At 45.6% G+C, this 22,522-nt stretch overlaps 1 protein-coding gene across 3 annotated transcripts in view; it reads left to right on the top strand.

Moving 5' to 3' along the window:
* TIMM10 (translocase of inner mitochondrial membrane 10) overlaps nt 1-22,522 on the top strand; it is a 168,804-nt gene that overhangs the window by 100,966 nt on the left and 45,316 nt on the right. For all 3 annotated transcript variants that reach the window (XM_040437025.1, XM_040437024.1, XM_040437026.1), the window contains exon 2: nt 5,383-5,479. In XM_040437025.1, the coding sequence (XP_040292959.1) occupies nt 5,409-5,479 (71 nt within the window). In that variant the 5' untranslated portion in view covers nt 5,383-5,408. The remainder of the gene's footprint in view (nt 1-5,382; nt 5,480-22,522) is intronic.

Genomic DNA, 22,522 nt, shown 5'->3' with positions numbered 1-22,522 from the left:
GCTTTCCACAGGTTCATATTCTGACCCGCTAGATTCATCAGATGAGGGTTCCCACTCCTCATCCGACTGGGTCAGAATCCTGTAGGCCTCTTCAGAAGAATACCCCCTGTTTGACATTTTGGACTACTAAATTTAGGGGTATTCCCTGAGACTACCCAAGAAAAAAAGCAAGCCTGTCTTACAAAGGGGAGGCAAGCGAAGTACCGGAGGCCGCTGCGGTTGATAAAAAATATCAAAACTGATTTTTTTATCGCCGCAGTGCGTGTAAAATGAATGTGCAGTGATCAAAAAATATATATTTTTTGTCACTGCGGTGGGGCGGGCGTGGGTGAACGCACGTGTGGGCGACCGATCAGGCCTGATCGGGCAAACACTGCGTTTTGGGTGGAGGGCGAACTAAAGTGACACTAATACTATTATAGATCTGACCGTGATCAGTTTTGATCACTTACAGATACTATAAAAGTACAAATGCTGATTAGCGATACGCTATTCAGCGAATAAAAGTGACTGCGGTGGGCTGGGCGCTAACTGACGCTAACTACCTAACCAAGGGGCCTAAACTATCCCTAAAACCTAACAGCCAATACTAGTGAAAAAAAAAAAGTGACAGTTTACACTGATCACTTTTTTTCCTTTCACTGGTGATTGACAGGGGCGATCAAAGGGGTGATCAAAGGGTTAATTGGGGTGCAGGGGGGTGATCAGGGGCTACAGTGAAGTGTTTGGTGTACTTACAGTTCAGTCTGCTTCTCTGCTGGATCCAACCGACGAAAAGGACCAGCAGAGGAGCAGAGAAGCCATATAACAGATCATATTTACTAATATGATCTGTTATATGACTTTTGATTGGATTTTTTAAAAATCGCCAGCCTGCCAGCCAATGATCGTTGTTGGCAGGCTGGTGACGAACTTCTTCTTTGAATTTTGCCGGCCCGCGATGCGCATGCGCGGGCCGGCTTGGAGCGAAATCTCGCGTCTCGCGAGATGACGCGTATATGCGTGATTGTGCGCAGCGCTGCCACCTCCGGAACGCGAATCTGCGTACAGCGGTCCGGAGGTGGTTAATAACAAAAAAAAGTAAAAATGTCAGCAGCAATGAAATACCACCAAATGAAAGCTCTATTAGTGAGAAGAAAAGGAGGTAAAATTCATTTGGGTGGTAAGTTGCATGACCGAGCAATAAACGGTGAAAGTAGTGTAGGTCAGAAGTGTAAAAAGTGGCCTGGTCATTAAGGGTGTTTAAGCTATAGGGGCTGAGGTGGTTAAAGTATCAATTAAGTTGAAGCACCAATTGTTATAATTGACACACCTTTATATGTAACTTGCTCACTTCTTACCAATGTTTGAGAAAGGCTCATGTATGAGCCGAAACGTCGCTTTTGCCACCGTATGGGTAAATAAATATACACTTTATTGAAGATTTATCTGGAGTGCAGTCCGATTTTTCTGTTCCGTATAAGTGGGTAAGCACCAGTTACCATACTCGGGCGTTGCACCCTTCTTAGTTTCTTACATTGTTTTGGATGGTGCTGCCAGTTATTTTTTTCCAAATATATAACATATATACACACACACACAGGGTGGGCCATTTATATTGATATACAACTTAATAAAATGGGAATGGTTGGTGATATTAACTTCCTGTTTGTGGCACATTAGTATATGTGAGGGGGGAAACTTTTCAAGATGGGTGGTGACCATGGCGGCCATTTTGAAGTCGGCCATTTTGAATCCAACTTTTGTTTTTTCAATAGGAAGAGGGTCATGTGACACATCAAACTTGTTGGGAATTTCACAAGAAAAACAATGGTGTGCTTGGTTTTAACGTAACTTTATTCTTTCATGAGTTATTTACAAGTTTCTGACCACTTATAAAATGTTTTCAATGTGCTGCCCATTGTGTTGGATTGTCAATGCAACCCTCTTCTCCCACTCTTCACACATTGATAGCAACACCGCAGGAGAAATGCTAGCACAGGCTTCCAGTATCCGTAGTTTCAGGTGCTGCACCTCTCGTATCTTCACAGCATAGACAATTGCCTTCAGATGACCCCAAAGATAAAAGTCTAAGGGGGTCACTGGATATGCGATATTGCTACATGATGATGTGTTTCTCTCTTTATGCACTGAAGCTGGCACGTTCCCTGAGTTTTTCTAGCAAGATGGTGCACCACCACATTATGGGTGTCAGGTCAGAGCATTCCTAGATGAACAGTTTCCTGGAAAGTGGATTGGTCGTCGTGGGCCAGTTGAATGGCCCCCAAGGTCTCCCGATCTGACCCCCTTAGACTTTTATCTTTGGGGTCATCTGAAGGCAATTTTCTATGCTGTGAAGATACGAGATGTGCAGCACCTGAAACTACGGATACTGGAAGCCTGTGCTAGCATTGCTCCTTCGGTGTTGCTATCAGTGTGTGAAGAGTGGGAGAAGAGGGGTGCATTGACAATCCAACACAATGGGCAGCACATTGAACACATTTTATAAGTTGTTAGAAACTTGTAAATAACTCATGAAAGAATAAAGTTACGTTAAAACCAAGCACACCATTGTTTTTCTTGTGAAATTCCCAATAAGTTTGATGTGTCACATGACCCTCTTCCTATTGAAAAAACAAAAGTTGGATTCAAAATGTCCGACTTCAAAATGGCCGCCATGGTCTCCACCTATCTTGAAAAGTTTCCCCCCTCACATATACTAATGTGCCACAAACAGGAAGTTAATATCCCCAACCATTCCCATTTTATTAAGGTGTATCCATATAAATGGCCCACCCTGTATATATATGCTGGTATATAAAATTCTAACGATTACAAAAAAATAAAAACGAAAAGGGACAGATGAAAAAATATATATCTGCGCCAAAGGGGTGCTGAGCAGTGAGGTACGGACTGATCAGCACTTGGAGCAGGAATTATTTTTTTAAAAAAGTGACAAAAAAATTACAAATTTCTTCGCCGCAGGCAAAATCGGACGGGAGCGGTGGGGGTAAGGGGAGGGAGGAGAGAGAATGGGGATAAGGACCGGGATTAGGGCTTGGGAAGGGGGTTGGATTAGGGATCTGGAACTTCTGCTGCAGAAAAAATAAATCACTGCTGCAGATGTGCCAGATGTTCTTCCTTCTTCTTCCCTTTACAGGAGCAGTAAAGGCTGTGAAAGCTGTGGTAGAACCACAAATCCCAGCGGATCGAGCACAGAGAAGCAAAGAACCTCTCAGCATGCAGTCACCAGTTAGAATGGCTGCATGCAGGGAGGTTCTGCCCTTTCCTGTGCAGCTATAGCGCTGCCATTGGCTGGAGCGTTGTTCCAGCTAATCGCAGCGCTGGCAGGGGACCCAAAACACTGATGTCCCCCTGCCTCACCTCGGAGGTGACCAGTTCAGCACCGGACACCTCTCCCCGCCCCGCGGCTCACATGTGCTTCTGGCGCTGCGATGTGCCATCTTCACTAGGGATCGACCGATATAGATTTTTTTTTTTAGAGCAGATACCGATATTCGGTGAAATTTTAGGCCGATAATTTATACCAATATTTTATATATTATTTATAATATATATTATATTAGTTGGTAGTTAGTTGGTGGAAATTTGCATTTGGCACTAGTATATTATAAATGTACGGTAAATTATAAATTAATAAAGCCCTTAGTTGGTAGTCAATTTATACCTGTCGGTAAGAGCAGCCATTGCGCTCCGCCCCCCCCGCGATTTTCACCCAGAGCCCAGTGGATCTTGCGCCGTACATGTACGCCGCTGGTCCTTAAGTCACGTCCGGTAGCGCCGTACATGTACGGCGCGCGTCCTCTATGGGTTAAAAGGTAAAACTAATATATGAGATAGACTGATTACATGCAAAGCGAGATATTTCAAGCCTTTATTTTTTATAATTTGGATGATTACGGCTTACAGCTTATGAAAACCCCAAATTCACAATCTCTGAAAATTTGAAGATTGTGAAAAGGTTCAATATTCTAGGCTTAAAGTGTCGCACTCTAGTCCGCTAATTAATCCATAACACCTGCAAAGGGTTCCTGAGCCTTTAAATTGTCTCTGTCTGATTCAGTAGGAACCACAATCGTGGGAAAGACTGCTCACCTGACAGTTGTGCAGAAAACAATCATTGACACCCTCCATAAGGAGGTAAAGCCTCAAAAGGTAATTGCAAAAGAAGTTGGATGTTCCCAAAGTGCTGTATCAAAGCACATTAGAAAGTTATGTGGAAGGGACAAGTGTGGAAGAAAAAGATATTCAAATTTCACCTCTAAATGGCACTCGAAGTGACCACCATTGTGGGTGCAGTAATGTTTTCTTTCATACCATGTGGGTGTGGAAACAAAATTTTCTTTGCTCAATATTATGATTTTTGTAAGGGAAGGTGACCAAAAATGTGCTGTTCTGGCAGGGTAGATCATGTGATATTGGAGCAGTTCATTACAGAGGCAGTGATATCTAGTGTTCTTTTTATTTTTTTCCTTTCTTTCCTGCAGATGGTCTTTTGTGAGGGGTCATTTAGAGATGAGTTGATTTTTTTTTGATTGATACAATTTTTGGGGTAAATAGTACTCTTTGATCACCCCCTATTATGGTTTTTGTGAGGCAAGGTGACCAGAAAATGGCTACTTTGGCACAGTTATATATTTTTTTTATTTAGTCCGTTCACCTTCCTGAGCAGATCATGTGATTTTTTTATTTATTTTTTAAAGAACTGCTAGTGACTGATGCAGCGATATGTAATGTCTATTTATTTATTTTTAATTGTACATGGCTTGATGAGAGCAAGGGGTGTTTTATTATTATTATTTTTTTCTAAGTATTTTTATTTTTGTCCCACTATGGGACTTCAACTTTTCAGGGTTTGATTCCTGTTTCAATGCAGTACATGCTGTATTGTACTGCAGTGTACTGCTGGGCCTCATAAGCCTCCATAGTTGGCAGGCCCCAAGGTCTTTGCAAGGCCTGAGGTTGTCATAGCAGCCATTGCCCCCCCCCCCCCCTCCCCTCCCCTGTCGTTGCAAAGCAGGGAGCTCATGGGTTCAGAGAGGGAGCCCCCTCCCTCTGCGAACCCCATACATGCAGCAGTCAGCATTGACCGCATCAGCGGTTTCAGCAATGCTGGCAGATACATCAGGGGCATGGCTGTCAGTAACAGCTTCTGCGCTTGCTTTATCAGTGTGCTGTACGGTACATGTCAGGAACCCGCTTTTTGCTGCTCATGTCAGGAAGTGGTTAATTGGACTGAGTGACTATTGTGACTGAATGTTTCTGAAAGTGCAACTCAGTGCATGAAAATAATCATTTGCAGTAAATTGTATATATTTCCCTTGCATTTCAGTTATACAGTATTTTATAATTTATATTTCTTTGTTTATGTATCTCCTATAGGAGTACTTATTACATAAAGCAATAACATGGACCCATTAAGAGCCCAGCAATTGGCAGCAGAACTTGAAGTAGAAATGATGGCAGATATGTACAACCGGTAATGAAGATTTTCTTAATTAATTTTATTTTTTAAGTGTACCAGTCATTTCAGGTGACTCTTCAGAATAAGCTGCCAAGTGTATTAGTATATAAGGAGACTATTTCTGGCCATTATGACTTATATTGTTCATACATCTTAGGTTTTTACTTTTCTATCCTCCTCCCTACCCTCTCAACAACCCAAAACTGTACTTACTGTTCTCCCCAGTGCTACCAAATGCTATACTGCAAAAACATAGTTCCCCTGAAAATGGTAGTACCACACAGTTCCAATTTCAATAATTATTGACCTATTGTGCCTACAAAAAATTGCAACCCTGAACGTAATAGTGCCACAAACTTAGTGTCCCCCAAGAATAATTCTGCTAAGCCGATACTGTCAGAGTGCCCCCACAGTAACAATGCTTCCTTATACCTATGCTATACACCTAGAGGTATTAGCATATTTCAAAAGTCTTTATTTTAAGAGAACGGCGGCAGACAGGGAGTTATAAAGCATACTGTTATGTACTGCTGACATTAGCACATCTCTAATGTCAGTCAGCTACATAACGTTATTTCTGATGACAGAAATCCTTTAATAATTAATATCCCCTTTTACAATGCACACAGAGGTAACTACGGTAGGAGCAGCGCACTATATGTGCAGGGTCTGCTCTCCTGAATGTAGATGCCCAATGGCATAGGTAGGTTTAGCATAGAACCTGCCTGACTGAAACCACCCTGGCGCAGGTAGGTGTGCACAGATGTGTTTTGATCAAAATATATTGGCTGAGAGTTTCAGATTTTATCATATCAGAGTGACAATTTCTGTTATTCTGGATAGGCTCAAATTTTGCCCCTGGACAAGGCAACATTTTTGGAGATTCTGGCCCTGACTTTAAAGGGGTTTTCTCATCTCAGACAATGGGGGCATATCTGGGACCCACACCTATATCGAGAACGGAGCTCCGAAAGTGAAGGAGAGCGCACTGCGCATGCAAAGCCGCCCTCCATTCATTTCTATGGGGCCGCCAAAAATAGCCGAGCGCTGGCTCGGCTATTGCTGTCTGCCCCATAGAAATGAATGGGAGCATGGGCCGTGCATGCGCGGCACGCTTCCATTCACTTCTATGGGAGAGGCAGGGATTAGCGCTTGGTGGTGGATGGACCCCGGGAAATCTGGGGTCCTCCAGCCACAGCGCTCCCTGCTCCGTTCTCGATATAGGTGCGGGTCCCAGCAGACCCACACCTATCAGACAATGGATATGCTCCCATTGTCTAAGATGGGAATACCCCTTTAAGGAAAAAGAAAGGGCAGGCACCATTTTGGAAAAATTGTTGATGACCTGTTGCATGCCAGTCATCAGCTGGGACCTAACAGCACCATCACGTCAGTAGAGGCAAGCCTCCTTGAAGGCCTTGATCTCGGCATACGACTGAGTCAACCAAGCTCAATTTCCTCCTTCTGCCTCTGCAGCTCCACTAACTGTGACTCTATTCTAGCCACCTGCGTTTCTCGTTCAACCGTAGATTGTACATTCTTTGCCAGCCTGCCCGCAATGCTGAAACCTGCTTCAAATTACTGGCATAGCACGGACAATGAATGTTCGGAGGAATTGTCTCTGTTAATTGAGACACCAGTGCAACATGCTCTGGCTTGCAAATGCTATCCTCAAATGTATGCACAAGTTTGGCTAGCATCTGAAGCAGTTTGGTCGCCTTATAAAATACTGTCCGTTTGTTAATAGCTTGTCATGACTACAAGCCTGTGTCAACAAATCGGATTACAGCATTTCTGCTGACTTGTACGTGGTGGGGAGGATAGGGTTAAATGTGCTGTGTTTTGTTAAGTGCTGTAGTGTGGAGAAGTCCATACTCACTTTTTGAGATGCCATCTTCTCTGGTGCTGTCTTTTCCTGTCCTTCATTTGCTGCTTGAAGGAGAGGTCCTATAGTACCTGGAACGCCTTCTCCCGACCAGCCGGACTTCTGATCAGCACCAATGACGATAGTTCTCTCAAAGCGATGGTATGTGACTTCTTCTATGGACGCTCGCACATGTTCAGGGGGCGTGTAAAGCAACAGAAAATCGTTAAAATACAAAAACAAAAGATTTAGATTCTCTGCTATAGATATTGCTCTGTGTTCAGCTCTGATTGAAAAACGGAGATACCTGTCCAAATTATCAGTCTTTGGATGCACAGAATCCACTGTCCGCGTCTCTGTTGCCTGACTAGTTCACAGAGTAAGCGATTTTCTTCACCAAAGCCAAACACAGAAACAAATTCCTAGCAGTGGGCCTAGCTCGCCAATGTAAAAGATTTATTATTATTAATATCAATACTGAATATAATTTAATATTGTCTCCTGGCTGGCTTGCCAATGTAAAAGGGAATATTCATTATTATTTGGAGTTAATAGTAATAATTAATATTAATAAATAGACGTAGGACACACATACATGTCATAAACAATCCCTAAACAGAAGGTGGGGGAGAGCATAATACCTAGGCTGGTGTGTGTGTGTGTGTATGTGTATGTGTATATATATATATATATATATATATATATTTATTTGGGGCGTGGCCTAAGAGCGCATGGAGTAAGTCGCACCGCTCGCTGCTCCTGCCAGTATCCTGATTAATCGAGTGGTAGCACCGTCTGAAACGCTGATTTAACCTTACCTGGTGGGAGAGAAGTGACCGGAGGGTGCGGTGGTGAATTTGTGAGCTCCGACATGCCGAGGAAGTCCAGCAAAGGGCCGCGATCCGACAGGCCAGAGGTGAGCCAGCAAGGCGCCGAGGAAGAAGAGGGGCCGGCCTTACAGCCAAAGCTGAGTCAGAGTGCGGCCGCAAAATTGAGCAAGTTTGCTCGCACTGATAGCGATGTGGGCGATTGGGCTGAGGGAAAGGAGACGGACGCACATACCTCCTCTGAACAGGAGGACGGATCCCTTGATGGTGAGGCCCTGGATGCGGTGAATTGGCCGCCATTGACCCCTGCACGCCCAGCTAAAAGCACAGTAGGCCCTAAGGCCGCGGCCAATGAAGAGCCCACTTTAAAAGATATCATGACAGCTGTGGCCAGCTGTAACAGCACCCTGAAGGTGCTCACAGTGCAAGTTGGCAGCTTGAGGTCAGATGTGTCTATAATTAGGCACGACCTGCACAAGATTTCTGAGCGCACCTCTGAATTGGAGAAGAGGGTGTCCACCATAGAAGATGATATTCAGCCGTTGCAAATGGCGGCAAAAACAACTGCTAAGGACATAGCTGCTTTATATGCCAAAACAGATGATCTGGAGAACAGGTCCAGAAGGAATAACCTGCGGATTGTGGGAATGCCAGAGAAGACGGAGGGGGATAATGCCACAGAGTTTGTGGAAAAATGGTTGCATCAGCTATTTCATGAGAAAGGTCTATCTTCCCTATATGCGGTGGAGCGGGCGCACAGAGTCCCCATGCGGCCGCTTCCGCCTGGCAGACCTCCCCGTCCTATACTGGCGAAGATCCTGCATTTTAAAGACCGGGACACTATCCTACGGCAATCAAGGGACAATGAGGAGATGGTCCTGAATGGGGTTAAAGTGTCCATTTTCCCGGATTATTCCAACGAGGTGCAGCGGAGGAGAAGTAGATTTAGGGAGATAAAGAAAAGGCTGAGAGGTTTACAAGTCCAGTATGCTATGCTGTTTCCTGCTAAACTGCGAGTGGTGGCATTGGGATCCACCAGATTTTTTGAAGATCCGGAGGAGGCGACGCAGTGGCTGGACGTCCACGAGCGACAATTGAGAAGTGGGGCCCTGGACACTTGAAGGAGGCAAAGATATGGGTTCTTATGTTTACTCTATATATGCATTTGCACTCTAGGGTTGCTTTAAATGTTGCACTAGTTAAGAAGTGTATTATGCAATGCTACCACATGGTAGATCCTATGGAGGGAGTAGGTGGTTGAGAGAGTAGAATGTATTTCTCAGATGTGGGGAGGATTCTCTACCTGAGGAAATGTGTTATAATCTGTTATGATTGTTATATGTTGGGGGGCAAGGTGCTCTCGGATTGCCCTGTTTTAATGAGTGAGGTTGATACCAAAGGGACAGTGATCCCAAGTTACAGTAATCTGATCATGAGAGGGAGGGAGGGGGGTGGGGGGGTAGGGAGAAAGTTGGGGGGATGGGATAAGGTCTTGAACTACGAGCAGAAGGAGTCTGAGTGGGTTGTGAGATTCAAGTATGGTTTGATGTTTTACCATGTCACAGGTGATTAGAGTTTTAAGCTGGAATGTGAGAGGGATGGCAGATGCACGGAAGAGACAGTGTGTTTTTCAATACTTGGGGCGATTTCAGCCGGCTATATGTTGTCTTCAGGAAACGCATCTGATTGGAGATAATTTACACTGGATGAGTAAAAATTGGGTGATCCATGCGTTACATTCAACTCATTCCTCTCACTCTAGAGGTGTTAGCATGATTGTGCATAGTAGCATTAGGTATGAACATATGCAGGAATGTGTGGACGCGGATGGTAGATATGTGTGTGTTGTGTGTAAGGTGGATAGAATACAGGTGGTGCTGGTGTCTGTATACGTGCCTCCACCGTTTGCTTCCCCATTGATAAGAGAGATTATGGACTTTGTGGCGGACTTCCCTGGGTTGCCGTGGCTATTGGTTGGGGACTTCAATTGCACGCTGAATGACTCCCTAGACAGATGTCAGGTGGAAGGAGCAGGTGGTTTACCGGGGAGTGTGGCTCTCAGAAATATTATGTGTGAAATCGGTGTATATGATGTATGGAGACTGCGTAACCCTGATAAGCGTGAATACTCGTGCAGATCAGCCACGCATCACTCGCTATCGCGTATTGATTTGGCCCTTGTAAATGATATAATGCTGCCACTGGTTAGGGATGTTGTCTATCATCCTCGGTCGTTGTCTGACCACTCTCTGGTGCAGATTGACTTGTGCCTGGGGGTGCTCAGACAGGGACCCAGGCTGTGGAAATGTAACTCACATTGGCTGAATGTGTTGGGTGACCTATCTGGGATCTCTCTGGAGATTAAGGAATTCTTTGCTATTAACACAGGGACGGCTTCGATACCGGGTGTCTGGGATGCCATGAAAGCATTCCTGAGGGGAGTCTTGATGAAAGAAATTAGCAAGCACAAATCTAGGTCTAGGGAGGCGGATGTTAAGGCGCATGTCCTAGTGGCTGAGGCTGAGAGAGAGTTTAGTAGGTTCCCCACCCTGATTAATAGTGAGGCGCTGGCGGTAGCTCAGGAGCAGCTGAGGTGTCATTTAGTGCAGGCCGCAGAAAGAAAGAAGTTTTTATCGTCAGAGATCCTTTGAAGAAGGCGAGAAGGTAGGTCATCTATTGTCTGTGGTCTCACAGGCCCAGAGAGGCTCCTCTTGTATTCAGGAACTGAGAGATGACATGGGGAATAGTATTCAGGACACGAAAGGAATATTAGATATTTTAAAAAGTTTTTATGTATCTCTATATGCTTCAACCGGCTCTAGTTCTGAGGAGGCTCTGAATGATTTTCTAGTGGAGGCACAGTTATCGGCGTTGTCAGAGGAGGATAGAGAAAGGCTGGAGGAGCCGATTTCAATTGAAGAACTGGAAGCTGCGCTAGGGGATATGGCAAATGGTAAGGCGCCTGGAGCTGATGGCCTCCCAGTAGAGGTGTACAAAAAGCTGCAGGGGATATTACTTCCTGAGTTACTTAAGGTGCTCGAGCACTCATTGGAGGCAGGTTCGCTACCACATTCGATGCAGGAAGCTATAATTGTGGTTATACCTAAACCTGGAAAGGATCCTAAAATACCGGATTCCTACAGACCAATTTCGCTTCTCACGGCTGATGTTAAGCTCCTGGCGAAGGTGTTGGCGAACAGGCTGTCCAAGGTGATTCTGACCATAGTACACCCGGATCAGACGGGTTTTATGCCTGGGAAATCGACGGCTATTAATCTCCGTAGGCTATATGCTAGTTTAAATATTCCGGCGGATAATTGTGGAGACAGGGCCTTGCTTACTCTTGACGCCGCTAAGGCGTTTGATAGTGTGGAGTGGAGTTACTTGTGGGGGGTCTTGAGAATCATGGGCTTTGGAGCGCGGTTCATTCAGTGGGTAAAGGTCCTGTATTCTAGTCCTAAGGCGAGAATTAGAGCTAATGGAGGGTTGTCAGAGTGTTTTGCCCTTGCCAGGGGCACCAGACAGGGATGCCCATTGTCGCCCTTATTGTTTGCTCTTGCAATAGAGCCGCTTGCGGCGTATATCCGCTTATCAACAAATATAGAGGGGTTCAGATACGGAGGGCTGCACAACAAAGTGGCTATGTACGCTGATGACACTCTGCTTTTTATGGGAGATACTGGTGCGGCCATGGCATTGATTGACAGATTTGGTGGCTTCTCTGGGCTGCAGATAAATTGGCAAAAATCCTCTTTGATGCCAATTGATGGGCAGGCCCTGTCAGGCAGACAAGTAGATAGTCGGGTTCCTTGGGTGGATAAATTTAAATACTTGGGACTGTACATAACACCTAGATTGTCGGAATTTGAGGACCTTAATTTGTTCCCGTTGCTGGCTACTTTCAGGCTAAAGGTGAGGTCATGGTGTAGGCTCTTCCTCTCAGTGGTAGGTAGAGTGAACCTCTTAAAAATGGTTATGATGCCCCAGTTGCTCTATGTATTGAACAATGCTCCCGTATGGATCCCCCTTGATAGATTTAAGAAAATTCACTCTATATTTAGGGATCTTATCTGGAAATATGGTCAGGCTAGGATTAAACTGGAGACATTGCAGTACCCTAAGTCGGAAGGGGGCCTGGCTGTTCCTAGTGCATGGATTTATTTTTTGGCTTCCCAATGTCAGCATTTTAAGGGGTGGATTGGTTCCCAAGTGCCGGATATGACTGGACAGATATTGCAGCATTGGTTGGGCAGTCGTGATCTCATGGGAATTCTGGAAGGGTCAGGTATGCACGTTGGGAGGGAAAAACTCCCTCTTATAGAACTTATGAAAAAAGTTTGGGCAAAGGTGAAGCAGTTGAGAGGTGTAGGTGGAATCAGTGAACTTTCCCCTATTAGAGATAATCACCTGTTGCCTGAATTTCTTGCCATGCCAGGACTTCGGAACTGGGAAACTTATGGAGTGACGAGAATTGGCCAATTAATGGAGGGTAAGATATGTAAGTCATTTCAGAATCTGCAGCAGGAATTCAATATCCCTAGGGGATGGTTCTATAAATATCTTCAAATAAGGCATGCCCTTGAGGTCACGGATGGAAAGGATGTGTGATAGCCCAAATGGAGGTGGTTCATAAGCTTGTTCTCCCGACTGGGGGGGGGGGGAAAGAGGGCTGATATCACAGGTGTACGCTCTTCTACTTGATAAATTTCCGCTCTCGAGAATGAAGAAATGGGAGGCTGACTTGGGGGAAATATCTAAGGATAAGTGGGATGATATATTGGAAGGAGTCCCCAAGGTGTCCTTGAGTGAACAGGGCAAACTGTCCCAACTATTTATCATACATAGAGTGTACAAAACACCGGTGTTCCTAAAAAAGATTGGAGTAAGAATTGATGACAAGTGTCCAAAGTGTATGGAAGATGGTGCTGATTTGTTACATATGCTTTGGTCTTGTCCAGTAATTGGTAATTATTGGGAGGATATAAGGAATATGATTAATAGTAAATTGACGTTGAATATTCAAAAAGATCCCAAGGTGTGTGTATTGGGGTATGTGTCTGAGATTGGAGGGACTGAATCGGTCAAGGTGGCTGTGGGGAGGTTGTTGTATGTGGCCAGGAAGTTGGTGGCTATGAGGTGGATCCAGGGGAGTCCGCCTACAATGGGTGAGTTTGAACGGAAGGTGCATGACATGCTGATATTGGAAAAAGGGGTGTATGTGAAGAGAGGGTGTCCTCAGAAGTTTGACAAATTGTGGAGTGATTGGCTATCCCATACTCATGTGGTTATATAGGCTTGGGTTGGTTCAAGACTAGTTTACAGGGTGGGGAGATGGTAGGGTAGGGTGGGGGGGGGGGGAGGGGATTTGAGGTTGTCAGATCTTATGCAAATCCTTGTCTCAATATTTGTTTCTACAAGTGTACTTGTTATGTTTGGATACACAATATAATTGTATGTTGATATTTCTACAGATATCGTTGTACACTGATTCCACAAGGTGGATAAAGCAAGAAAAGACAATGTATTGTTTTTGTAAAATCCTGCATTTATTGATTTAATAAAAACGATTTGATTTAAAATATATATATATATATATATATATATAAATAATATATTAGGGCTGCACGATATGGGAATTTTGTGCGATTGCGATTAGGGCCCTAAAAATTGCGATAACGATATGCGATGCAATATTTTAAGGGAATTGTGCTAGAGGTATATTTGCTTGGATTTTCCCATATGAGCCGCTGACGCGGCTGGGTATGACATAGTTATAGGGGATCTGTGGATGGCACTGTTATGGGGGATCTGTGGATGATGCACTGTTGTGGGGGATCTGTGGATGGCACTGTTGTGGGGGATCTGTGGATGACGCTGTGTTGTGGGGATCTGTGGATGACGCTGTGTTGTGGGGGATCTGTGGATGACGCTGTGTTGTGGGGGTTTTGTGGATGACGCTGTGTTGTGGGGGATCTGTGGATGACGCTGTGTTGTGGGGGATCTGTGGATGACGCTGTGTTGTGGGGGATCTGTGGATGACGCTGTGTTGTGGGGGATCTGTGGATGACGCTGTGTTGTGGGGGATCTGTGGATGACGCTGTGTTGTGGGGGATCTGTGGAGGACTCTGTGTTGTGGGGGATCTGTGGAGGACTCTGTGTTGTGGGGGATCTGTGGAGGACGCTGTGTTGTGGGGGATCTGTGGAGGACGCTGTGTTGTGGGGGATCTGTGGAGGACGCTGTGTTGTGGGGATCTGTGGAGGACGCTGTGTTGTGGGGGATCTGTGGAGGACGCTGTGTTGTGGGGGATCTGTGGAGGACGCTGTTTTGTGGGGGATCTGTGGAGGACGCTGTGTTGTGGGGGATCTGTGGAGGACGCTGTGTTGTGGGGGATCTGTGGAGGACGCTGTGTTGTGGGGGATCTGTGGAGGACGCTGTGTTGTGGGGGATCTGTGGAGGACGCTGTGTTGTGGGGGATCTGTGGAGGACGCTGTGTTGTGGGGGATCTGTGGAGGACGCTGTGTTGTGGGGGATCTGTGGAGGACGCTGTTATGGGGATCTGTGGAGGACGCTGTTATGGGAGATGTGTGCTATGACACATAGGGCCATTAGGGGGGGCAGCATAAGACATATAGCATCTTATGCTGGTCACCCTCATGGCCCTATGTGTCCCCTCGTGTCCTAAACTGCGCACATAACTATGAATGCACTACAGCGAGCGGCAGCGAGCTGGCCGGCCGGCGCGTGACTGACGTCACTTAGTAACGCTCCTCCCACTTCAGGAAGCAGGAGCGTTACTAAGTGTCGTCAGTCACGCGCCGGTCGGCCCGCTCGCTGCCGTTCGCTGCAGTGCATTCATCGTGACAGTGAGTACAGAGGCTGGACCTGTTATCAATAGGAGAGAGATTGTTTCACACACTAGTAAAATACTTTACACACAAAGCCAGTTATGTGCGCGGGGCCGCTTCATATATAATCGCTGCATTTTCGGGTCGGCCAAATCGCCATATCGCATTTGCCGATTATCGCGATTCGATTATTTTGTGTGAAACAACTGAAAATATGTCATATTCTAGGTTCTTCAAAGTAGCCACCTTTTGCTTTGATTACTGCTTTGCACACTCTTGGCATTCTCTTGATGAGCTTCAAGAGGTAGTCCCCTGAAATGGTCTTCCAACAGTCTTGAAGGAGTTCCCAGAGATGCTTAGCACTTGTTGGCCCTTTTGCCTTCACTCTGCGGTCCAGCTCACCCCAAACCATCTCGATTGGGTTCAGGTCCGGTGACTGTGGAGGCCAGGTCATCTGGCGCAGCACCCCATCACTCTCCTTCATGGTCAAATAGCCCTTACTTTCAAAGTTTTCCCAATTTTTCGGCTGACTGACTGACCTTCATTTCTTAAAGTAAGGCTACATTCACACGTCCGTGGTGTGTTGCGGACCCGCAAATTGCGGGTCCGCAACACACCAGCCCGTCACCCCCATAGAAATGCCTATTCTTGTCCGCAAGCTGCGGACAAGAATAGGACATGCTCTATCTTTTTGCGGAGCTGCGGACCCAAAATCGGGGCCGCGCTCCGCAATTGCGGCTGCAGACAGCACACTGTGTGCTGTCCGCATCCATTCCGTCCCCATAGAGAATGAATGGGTCCGCACCCATTCCGCAAAATTGCGGAAAGGATGCGGACCCATTTTGCGGACGTGTGAATGGAGCCTAATGATGGCCACTCGTTTTTCTTTACTTAGCTGCTTTTTTCTTGCCATAATACAAATTCTAACAGTCTATTCAGTAGGACTATCAGCTGTGTATCCACCTGACTTCTCCTCAACGCAACTGATGGTCCCAACCCCATTTATAAGGCAAAAAATCCCACTTATTAAACCTGACAGGGCACACCTCTGAAGTGAAAACCATTTCAGGGGACTACCTCTTGAAGCTCATCAAGAGAATGCCAAGAGTGTGCAAAGCAGTAATAAAAGCAAAAGGTGGCTACTTTGAAGAACCTAGAATATGACATATTTTCAGTTGTTTCACACTTGTTTGTTATGTATATAATTCCACATGTGTTAATTCAAAGTTTTGATGCCTTCAGTGTGAATCTACAATTTTCATAGTCATGAAAATAATGAAAACTCTTTAAATGAGAGGGTGTGTCCAAACTTTTGGTCTGTACTGTATATATATATCTTTACCCAATATACAGGTTCTTCTCAAAAAAATTCTGCATATTGTGATAAAGTTCATTATTTTCTGTAATGTACTGATAAACATTAGACTTTCATATATTTTAGATTCATTACACACAACTGAAGTAGTTCAAGCCTTTTCTTGTTTTAATATTGATGATTTTGGCATACAGCTCATGAAAACCCAAAATTCCTATCTCAAAAAATTAGCATATCATGAAAAGGTTCTCTAAACGAGCTATTAACCTAATCATCTGAATCAACTAATTAACTCTAACTCTAAACACCTGCAAAAGATTCCTGAGGCTTTTAAAAACTCCCAGCCTGGTTCATTACTCAAAACCGCAATCATGGGTAAGACTGCCGACCTGACTGCTGTCCAGAAGGCCATCATTGACACCCTCAAGCAAGAGGGTAAGACACAGAAAGAAATTTCTGAACGAATAGGCTGTTCCCAGAGTGCTGTATCAAGGCACCTCAGTGGGAAGTCTGTGGGAAGGAAAAAGTGTGGCAGAAAAAAGTGTGGCACAACGAGAAGAGGTGACCGGACCCTGAGGAAGATTGTGGAGAAGGACCGATTCCAGACCTTGGGGGACCTGCGGAAGCAGTGGACTGAGTCTGGAGTACAAACATCCAGAGCCACCGTGTACAGGCGTGTGCAGGAAATGGGCTACAGGTGCCGCATTCCCCAGGTCAAGCCACTTTTGAACCAGAAACAGCGGCAGAAGCGCCTGACCTGGGCTACAGAGAAGCAGCACTGGACTGTTGCTCAGTGGTCCAAAGTACTTTTTTCGGATGAAAGCAAATTTTGCATGTCATTCGGAAATCAAGGTGCCAGAGTCTGGAGGAAGACTGGGGAGAGGGAAATGCCAAAATGCCTGAAGTCCAGTGTCAAGTACCCACAGTCAGTGATGGTCTGGGGGTGCCATGTCAGCTGCTGGTGTTGGTCCACTGTGTTTTATCAAGGGCAGGGTCAATGCAGCTAGCTATCAGGAGATTTTGGAGCACTTCATGCTTCCATCTGCTGAAAAGCTTTATGGAGATGAAGATTTCATTTTTCAGCACGACCTGGCACCTGCTCACAGTGCCAAACCACTGGTAAATGGTTTACTGACCATGGTATTACTGTGCTCAATTGGCCTGCCAACTCTCCTGACCTGAACCCCATAGAGAATTTGTGGGATATTGGGAAGAGAAAATTGAGAGACGCAAGACCCAACACTCTGGATGAGCTTAAGGCCGCGATCGAAGCATCCTGGCCCTCCATAACACCTCAGCAGTGCCACAGGCTGATTGCCTCCATGCCACGCCGCATTGAAGCAGTCATTTCTGCAAAAGGATTCCCGACCAAGTATTGAGTGCATAACTGAACTTAATTATTTGAAGGTTGACTTTTTTTGTAATTGGTCGGATGAAATATGCTAATTTTTTGAGATAGGAATTTTGGGTTTTCATGAGCTGTATGCCAAAATCATCAATATTAAAACAAGAAAAGGCTTGAACTACTTCAGTTGTGTGTAATGAATCTAAAATATATGAAAGTCTAATGTTTATCAGTACATTACAGACAATAATGAACTTTATCACAATATGCAAATTTTTTTAGAAGAACCTGTATGCACTTCCCTCTACATGCATCAAGCAACCAATGAGAGGAGGAACACGCAACCCTATATGTACCACCTAATCAAAGTTGCATGTGGGACAGGTGGGGCAAAAGGTGCACAAGAATGCTACACCCCAGATAATAGGAGCGCATTCACACTTAATGGTGCCACTCCTTCAAGCACATAAATTTATCAAAAATCGCAGAAAAAGAAACAAAACATCCTGCACGATATGATAAGTAAATATGCGGATGTACATGGCAACATTTATAAGGAAAAAAATCACAGAAAATAATGCACAATAGGTGCAAACATTATATATGGACTAAGCCCTCATTCTGATATGATAAAATCTGAGACTCTCAGCCAATATATTTGCCATGTACATCCTCATATTTAGTTATCATATCGTGCAGGATGTTTTGTATCTTTTTTTGTGATTTTTGATAATGACTTATCCTCGGGATAGGTCATCATTATGACATCAGCGGGGGTTGAAGTCCTGACATCCTGCCAATCTTGATCTTTAATGAGGCTGAGCTGCAGCTAGGCCATGTGACCAATGTACAGTGATGTCACTGTCCTAGGAAGAAGCTGTGGCACTCAAGGCCTATTCTAACAGATGATCGGTGGGGTCCTAGATGTCGCATCCCCACAGATGTGATAATGATCTATCCTGAGGATAAGTCATAAATATCTTCTCCTAGATAATTCCTTTAACCCGTAGAGGACCTGTGCCGTACATGTACGGTGGGCTGATCGGGCGGGTGCAGGAGCTGTGCCCGCTTGATTTACGTCACTGGCAGCCGGGCCCCTGCTGCATACGCCTGCATCGGAGAAAACACTGATGCCAGCGTATTAACCCTTTGTATGCTGTGGTCAAAGCTGACCGCAGCATGCAGAGGGTGTGCCGAGGGTACGGATTCGCTCCAATTCCCCATCAGGTCACTGCGCTGCAGTGACGGGGACCCGATGGCAGAGAAGGCAGCCCGATGCCTTTCATAGGCATCGGGGCTTGCCTTCTAAGGAAACCTGTGAGATTAAGCCCTTTAGACTAAGTCTCACAGGCAGACTGTCAGCGTAAAAGCTGACAGGCAGTACATTACAATACAGAGGGGATCAGACCCCAGAATTTGAAGTGTGAATTTTTCCAATATTTTTTTTTTCATTTGGGATTTAAAAAAATATTAAAATGAAAAATTTTGACTGAAATTTACCGCCATCATGAAGTACAATGTGTCACAAGAAAACAATCTCAGAATGGCTTGGATAAGTAAAGCATTCCAAAGATATTACCACATAAAGTGACACGTCAAATTTCCAAAAAACGGTCTGGTCCTTAAAGAGACCCCAACACCAAATATTTTATTTGACTTTATTTGAAAAAAATATATGTTGTAATGAAATAACAAAATGTCTAAATACAATTATTTAAAAAAAATTGAAAGTTTCTCATACTAATGGAACTGTCAATGGCACTTGCTGTTCATGTAAATTGCCGACTACTTTGGGAGAGTGGATAAATTAGTCTGAGAGCCACTCTGTAGTTATCCAGCAATCCAGCTCTAAACTTCAGTGTACAATTCAGTGTGGGGAGGGAATGACGTCACAGCAATGGCATGCCGGGAGGTTCCTGTGAAGTTGCCTTCACAGTCCAGGCAACTTCACAGGAACCTCCCGGCATGCCATTGCTGTGACATCATTCCCTCCCCACCAAATTCGGCAAACAGGTACATCAGGTGTCCGGGAAGGTTTTAGACTGGGTCTCAGCTCTCTAGGACGTACCGTTCCTGAGATATTCCCAAAATATGACGTGCATTAGCCAATACAAGCCTGAAAGTCTTTCTCTTCAAATCCCAACTGCCATAAACACAGTTTTACTCCAGGTTTCCATTACAAACCCGACATTTTTCTTTACTGCTTAAAGGGGCGGGCACTGTGGAAGGTCACTGTTATTAAATGGGCAGGCACTGTGAAAGTCACTGTTATTAAAGGGGCGGGCCGCTATGAAGTTCCCTGTTAAAGGGGTGGTCACTGCCAGAGCGTAGCGCATGGCGCGAGGACGTGGGCGTGCTGCGGGCTCCTCCCCTCTGCTCCCTTGAGTTGTTCCGTCCGGACTCCTCGGCTGTCTGACCTCCTCACGGTGGGCCTGGCCAGCGTGTTATGGGGCGCGAGGTACAGCGCTGATTAGCAGTTATGGCAGACCGGAGCCTGACGTTCTCTCTGCCTGACGCTGGGAGACGCCGATGAGGGAACCGCTGCGCTTGACGGGGAGAGCCTGTGAGAGGGCTTCGCTGGGCTGGCTGTGCGGCGCATGGACCCTGGAAGGAGTCTCTTTGCCCGGGTACTGCACCTGGAGGTGGGGAGAGGCCTCTAAAGATACCTGCGCGGGAGGTGCAGCGGTGGGGCGGCCATGTCCCCGTGCTTTGATCTGTCTCCCCATCCCCCCTGCCAGCACGTATTTATTTCCTGTGAACCGGGGCAAGATTCAGGACGCAGTCTGGAGGCCCGGCACCGCTCCGCCACAGAAAATGATCCGATCTACCGTCTGACCAGTCCCCGGATGGGCACGTTTTTGAAGTTACGGTCTTAATTTTTTCTAAACTGTGTGCCTCTATACTAACATCGCTAACTTAACTTGGGTCAAAAAGACCATACATTGTGGGGTAAATCAGATAGTCCACTAACATTACTAACAATCTGAACATTATTAACAATCTGAACCACAAAGAACTAACTTTGGGATATAACCTGAAACCCCTCTCGTCGTTGTGGCCGAGACCATCTGTATATGTGATAATTTTAACTCTGAAGATCTCTGCAGGCCTGAGGAGGGAGAGCACGCACGACGGCACTTGGGGGTAACCTTCCCACGTAACTGTACTGCCCACCATTCAAAGGCTGGAACATGGCCCCCAAAACGCAAAACAGGAAATCTTTGGGTAGCTCATCCCCAAAAGGCCTAGAAAATAAAAGCCCTAAAACCAATATGGAGAGGTATTTTAAAAGCCTCTCCCACAAAAACAAGAGGCACACTTAAACCATCTGCTCGCCCAGAGGAAAAGGAAGGGCCCCAGATTCACCTCAGACCGACAACAGCAGAAATGAGGATATGAATACCCGTATTCACATGCGTATGGAAACGATTGAACAAAAACTGGGGGGACATTTGGAGACTTTAAAAATAACTAACCAAGCCCTAGGAACTCTGACAACCACTGTATCCTCATTGGAATCTGATATTGTCACGAGGGTGTCGAGGACCACGCCTGACTCCGTTATACCGGGGTCAGGAAAGTCGCAGACGGTTGGCTGCCACGCTCTATTTAAGATAGGGCTGTTTTCCTTATGGTAGCTTTCTGGGTTTGCTTAGCAAACCCTTTTGGCTCACTCAGGGATCCGTAGCTCCTTCTCCTAGCTGTTCCTTGTCCAGCACTCCCAGACCTCCTTATATCTTCTCTCTCACACTTCTCTGGTTGCAGAGATAGAGCTTCCTGCCTGGACATCTATTCTGACCTTCTGGAGCTGTGTTGCTGCGTTCGCTGGTAGTTGGTCCAGTACGCTACCCTCCAGATCCCTGTTGGAACCTTTTTGGTTTATTGTGGTCGCCCACCGGGTGTATGTGTTTGTCTGTTTTGTCTGTTCCTCTCCTGGTGTTTCCCTCTTTGTGATAGTGGTGTGGACTAGCGATCCCACGGCCTGTTCACTATCCAGGGCTCCTATTAGGGAAAGCCAGGGTTTTAGGCACGTGATCGCCGCACGGGGTGAGGAACCCATCTAGGGACCGTCAGGGCAGTCAGGTGCCAGCCGCAAGGTGAGTTAGGGTCACCACCTTTCCTCTCCCTTGGGCAGGGCTTTCCCTGTGTTCCTCCCCTGTGCGTGACGTCGGTCATTACAGATATCTCCCTTATTAGGGATGATATGGATAAAGTCCGCCTCCAGGGCCCACGAAACGGAAATATCGCTAACCGAGACTAAAAATGAAGTTACCATGTGGGAAAGAAAATAGAGATGATTGAGTCAGATAACAAGGCTCTTAAGGACAAATTAACCGATTTAGAGAATAGATCACGCAGAGGAAAACATCAGTTTAATAGGTTTCCCTGAAGGATCAGAAAAAGATGACCCAGGGGGATTTATCCAGAATGGTTGCTGGAATCTATGAGCCCAGAATCCTTCTTATCATCGTTCATGGTGGAATGGGCACACAGAATTCTAATAAAAAAACGTCTGTAGGCGGCCCGCCCACACGTAGTATCCTTGCTAAAATCCTATGTACCAGTGATGGGGATAAAAATTTTAAGCGAAAAAAGAGAACTCCATGACCCTGGATTATAACGGAAATAAAATTGAGATCTATCCTGATTACTCTATTACTACTCAACTTAAAAGAAGAGTATTTCGGGACATAAAAAGTTTCATTAACGCTATTGTAAAATATTCGATGATGTACCCGGCTAAACTAAGAATAGTATATAAGGACTCTGTCATCTTCCCTTTCTAGCACTGTGGAGGCCGCGCTGCCTGGCTGGATGCCAGGGGACTATGATAATCCTAGTCTTTGTTTCCCCCCCCCCC

This window comes from Bufo bufo, chromosome 6 (genome assembly GCF_905171765.1).
Source record: "Bufo bufo chromosome 6, aBufBuf1.1, whole genome shotgun sequence".
Taxonomy (NCBI): domain Eukaryota; kingdom Metazoa; phylum Chordata; class Amphibia; order Anura; family Bufonidae; genus Bufo; species Bufo bufo.
This window is presented reverse-complemented; position numbering and strand designations above follow the sequence as displayed.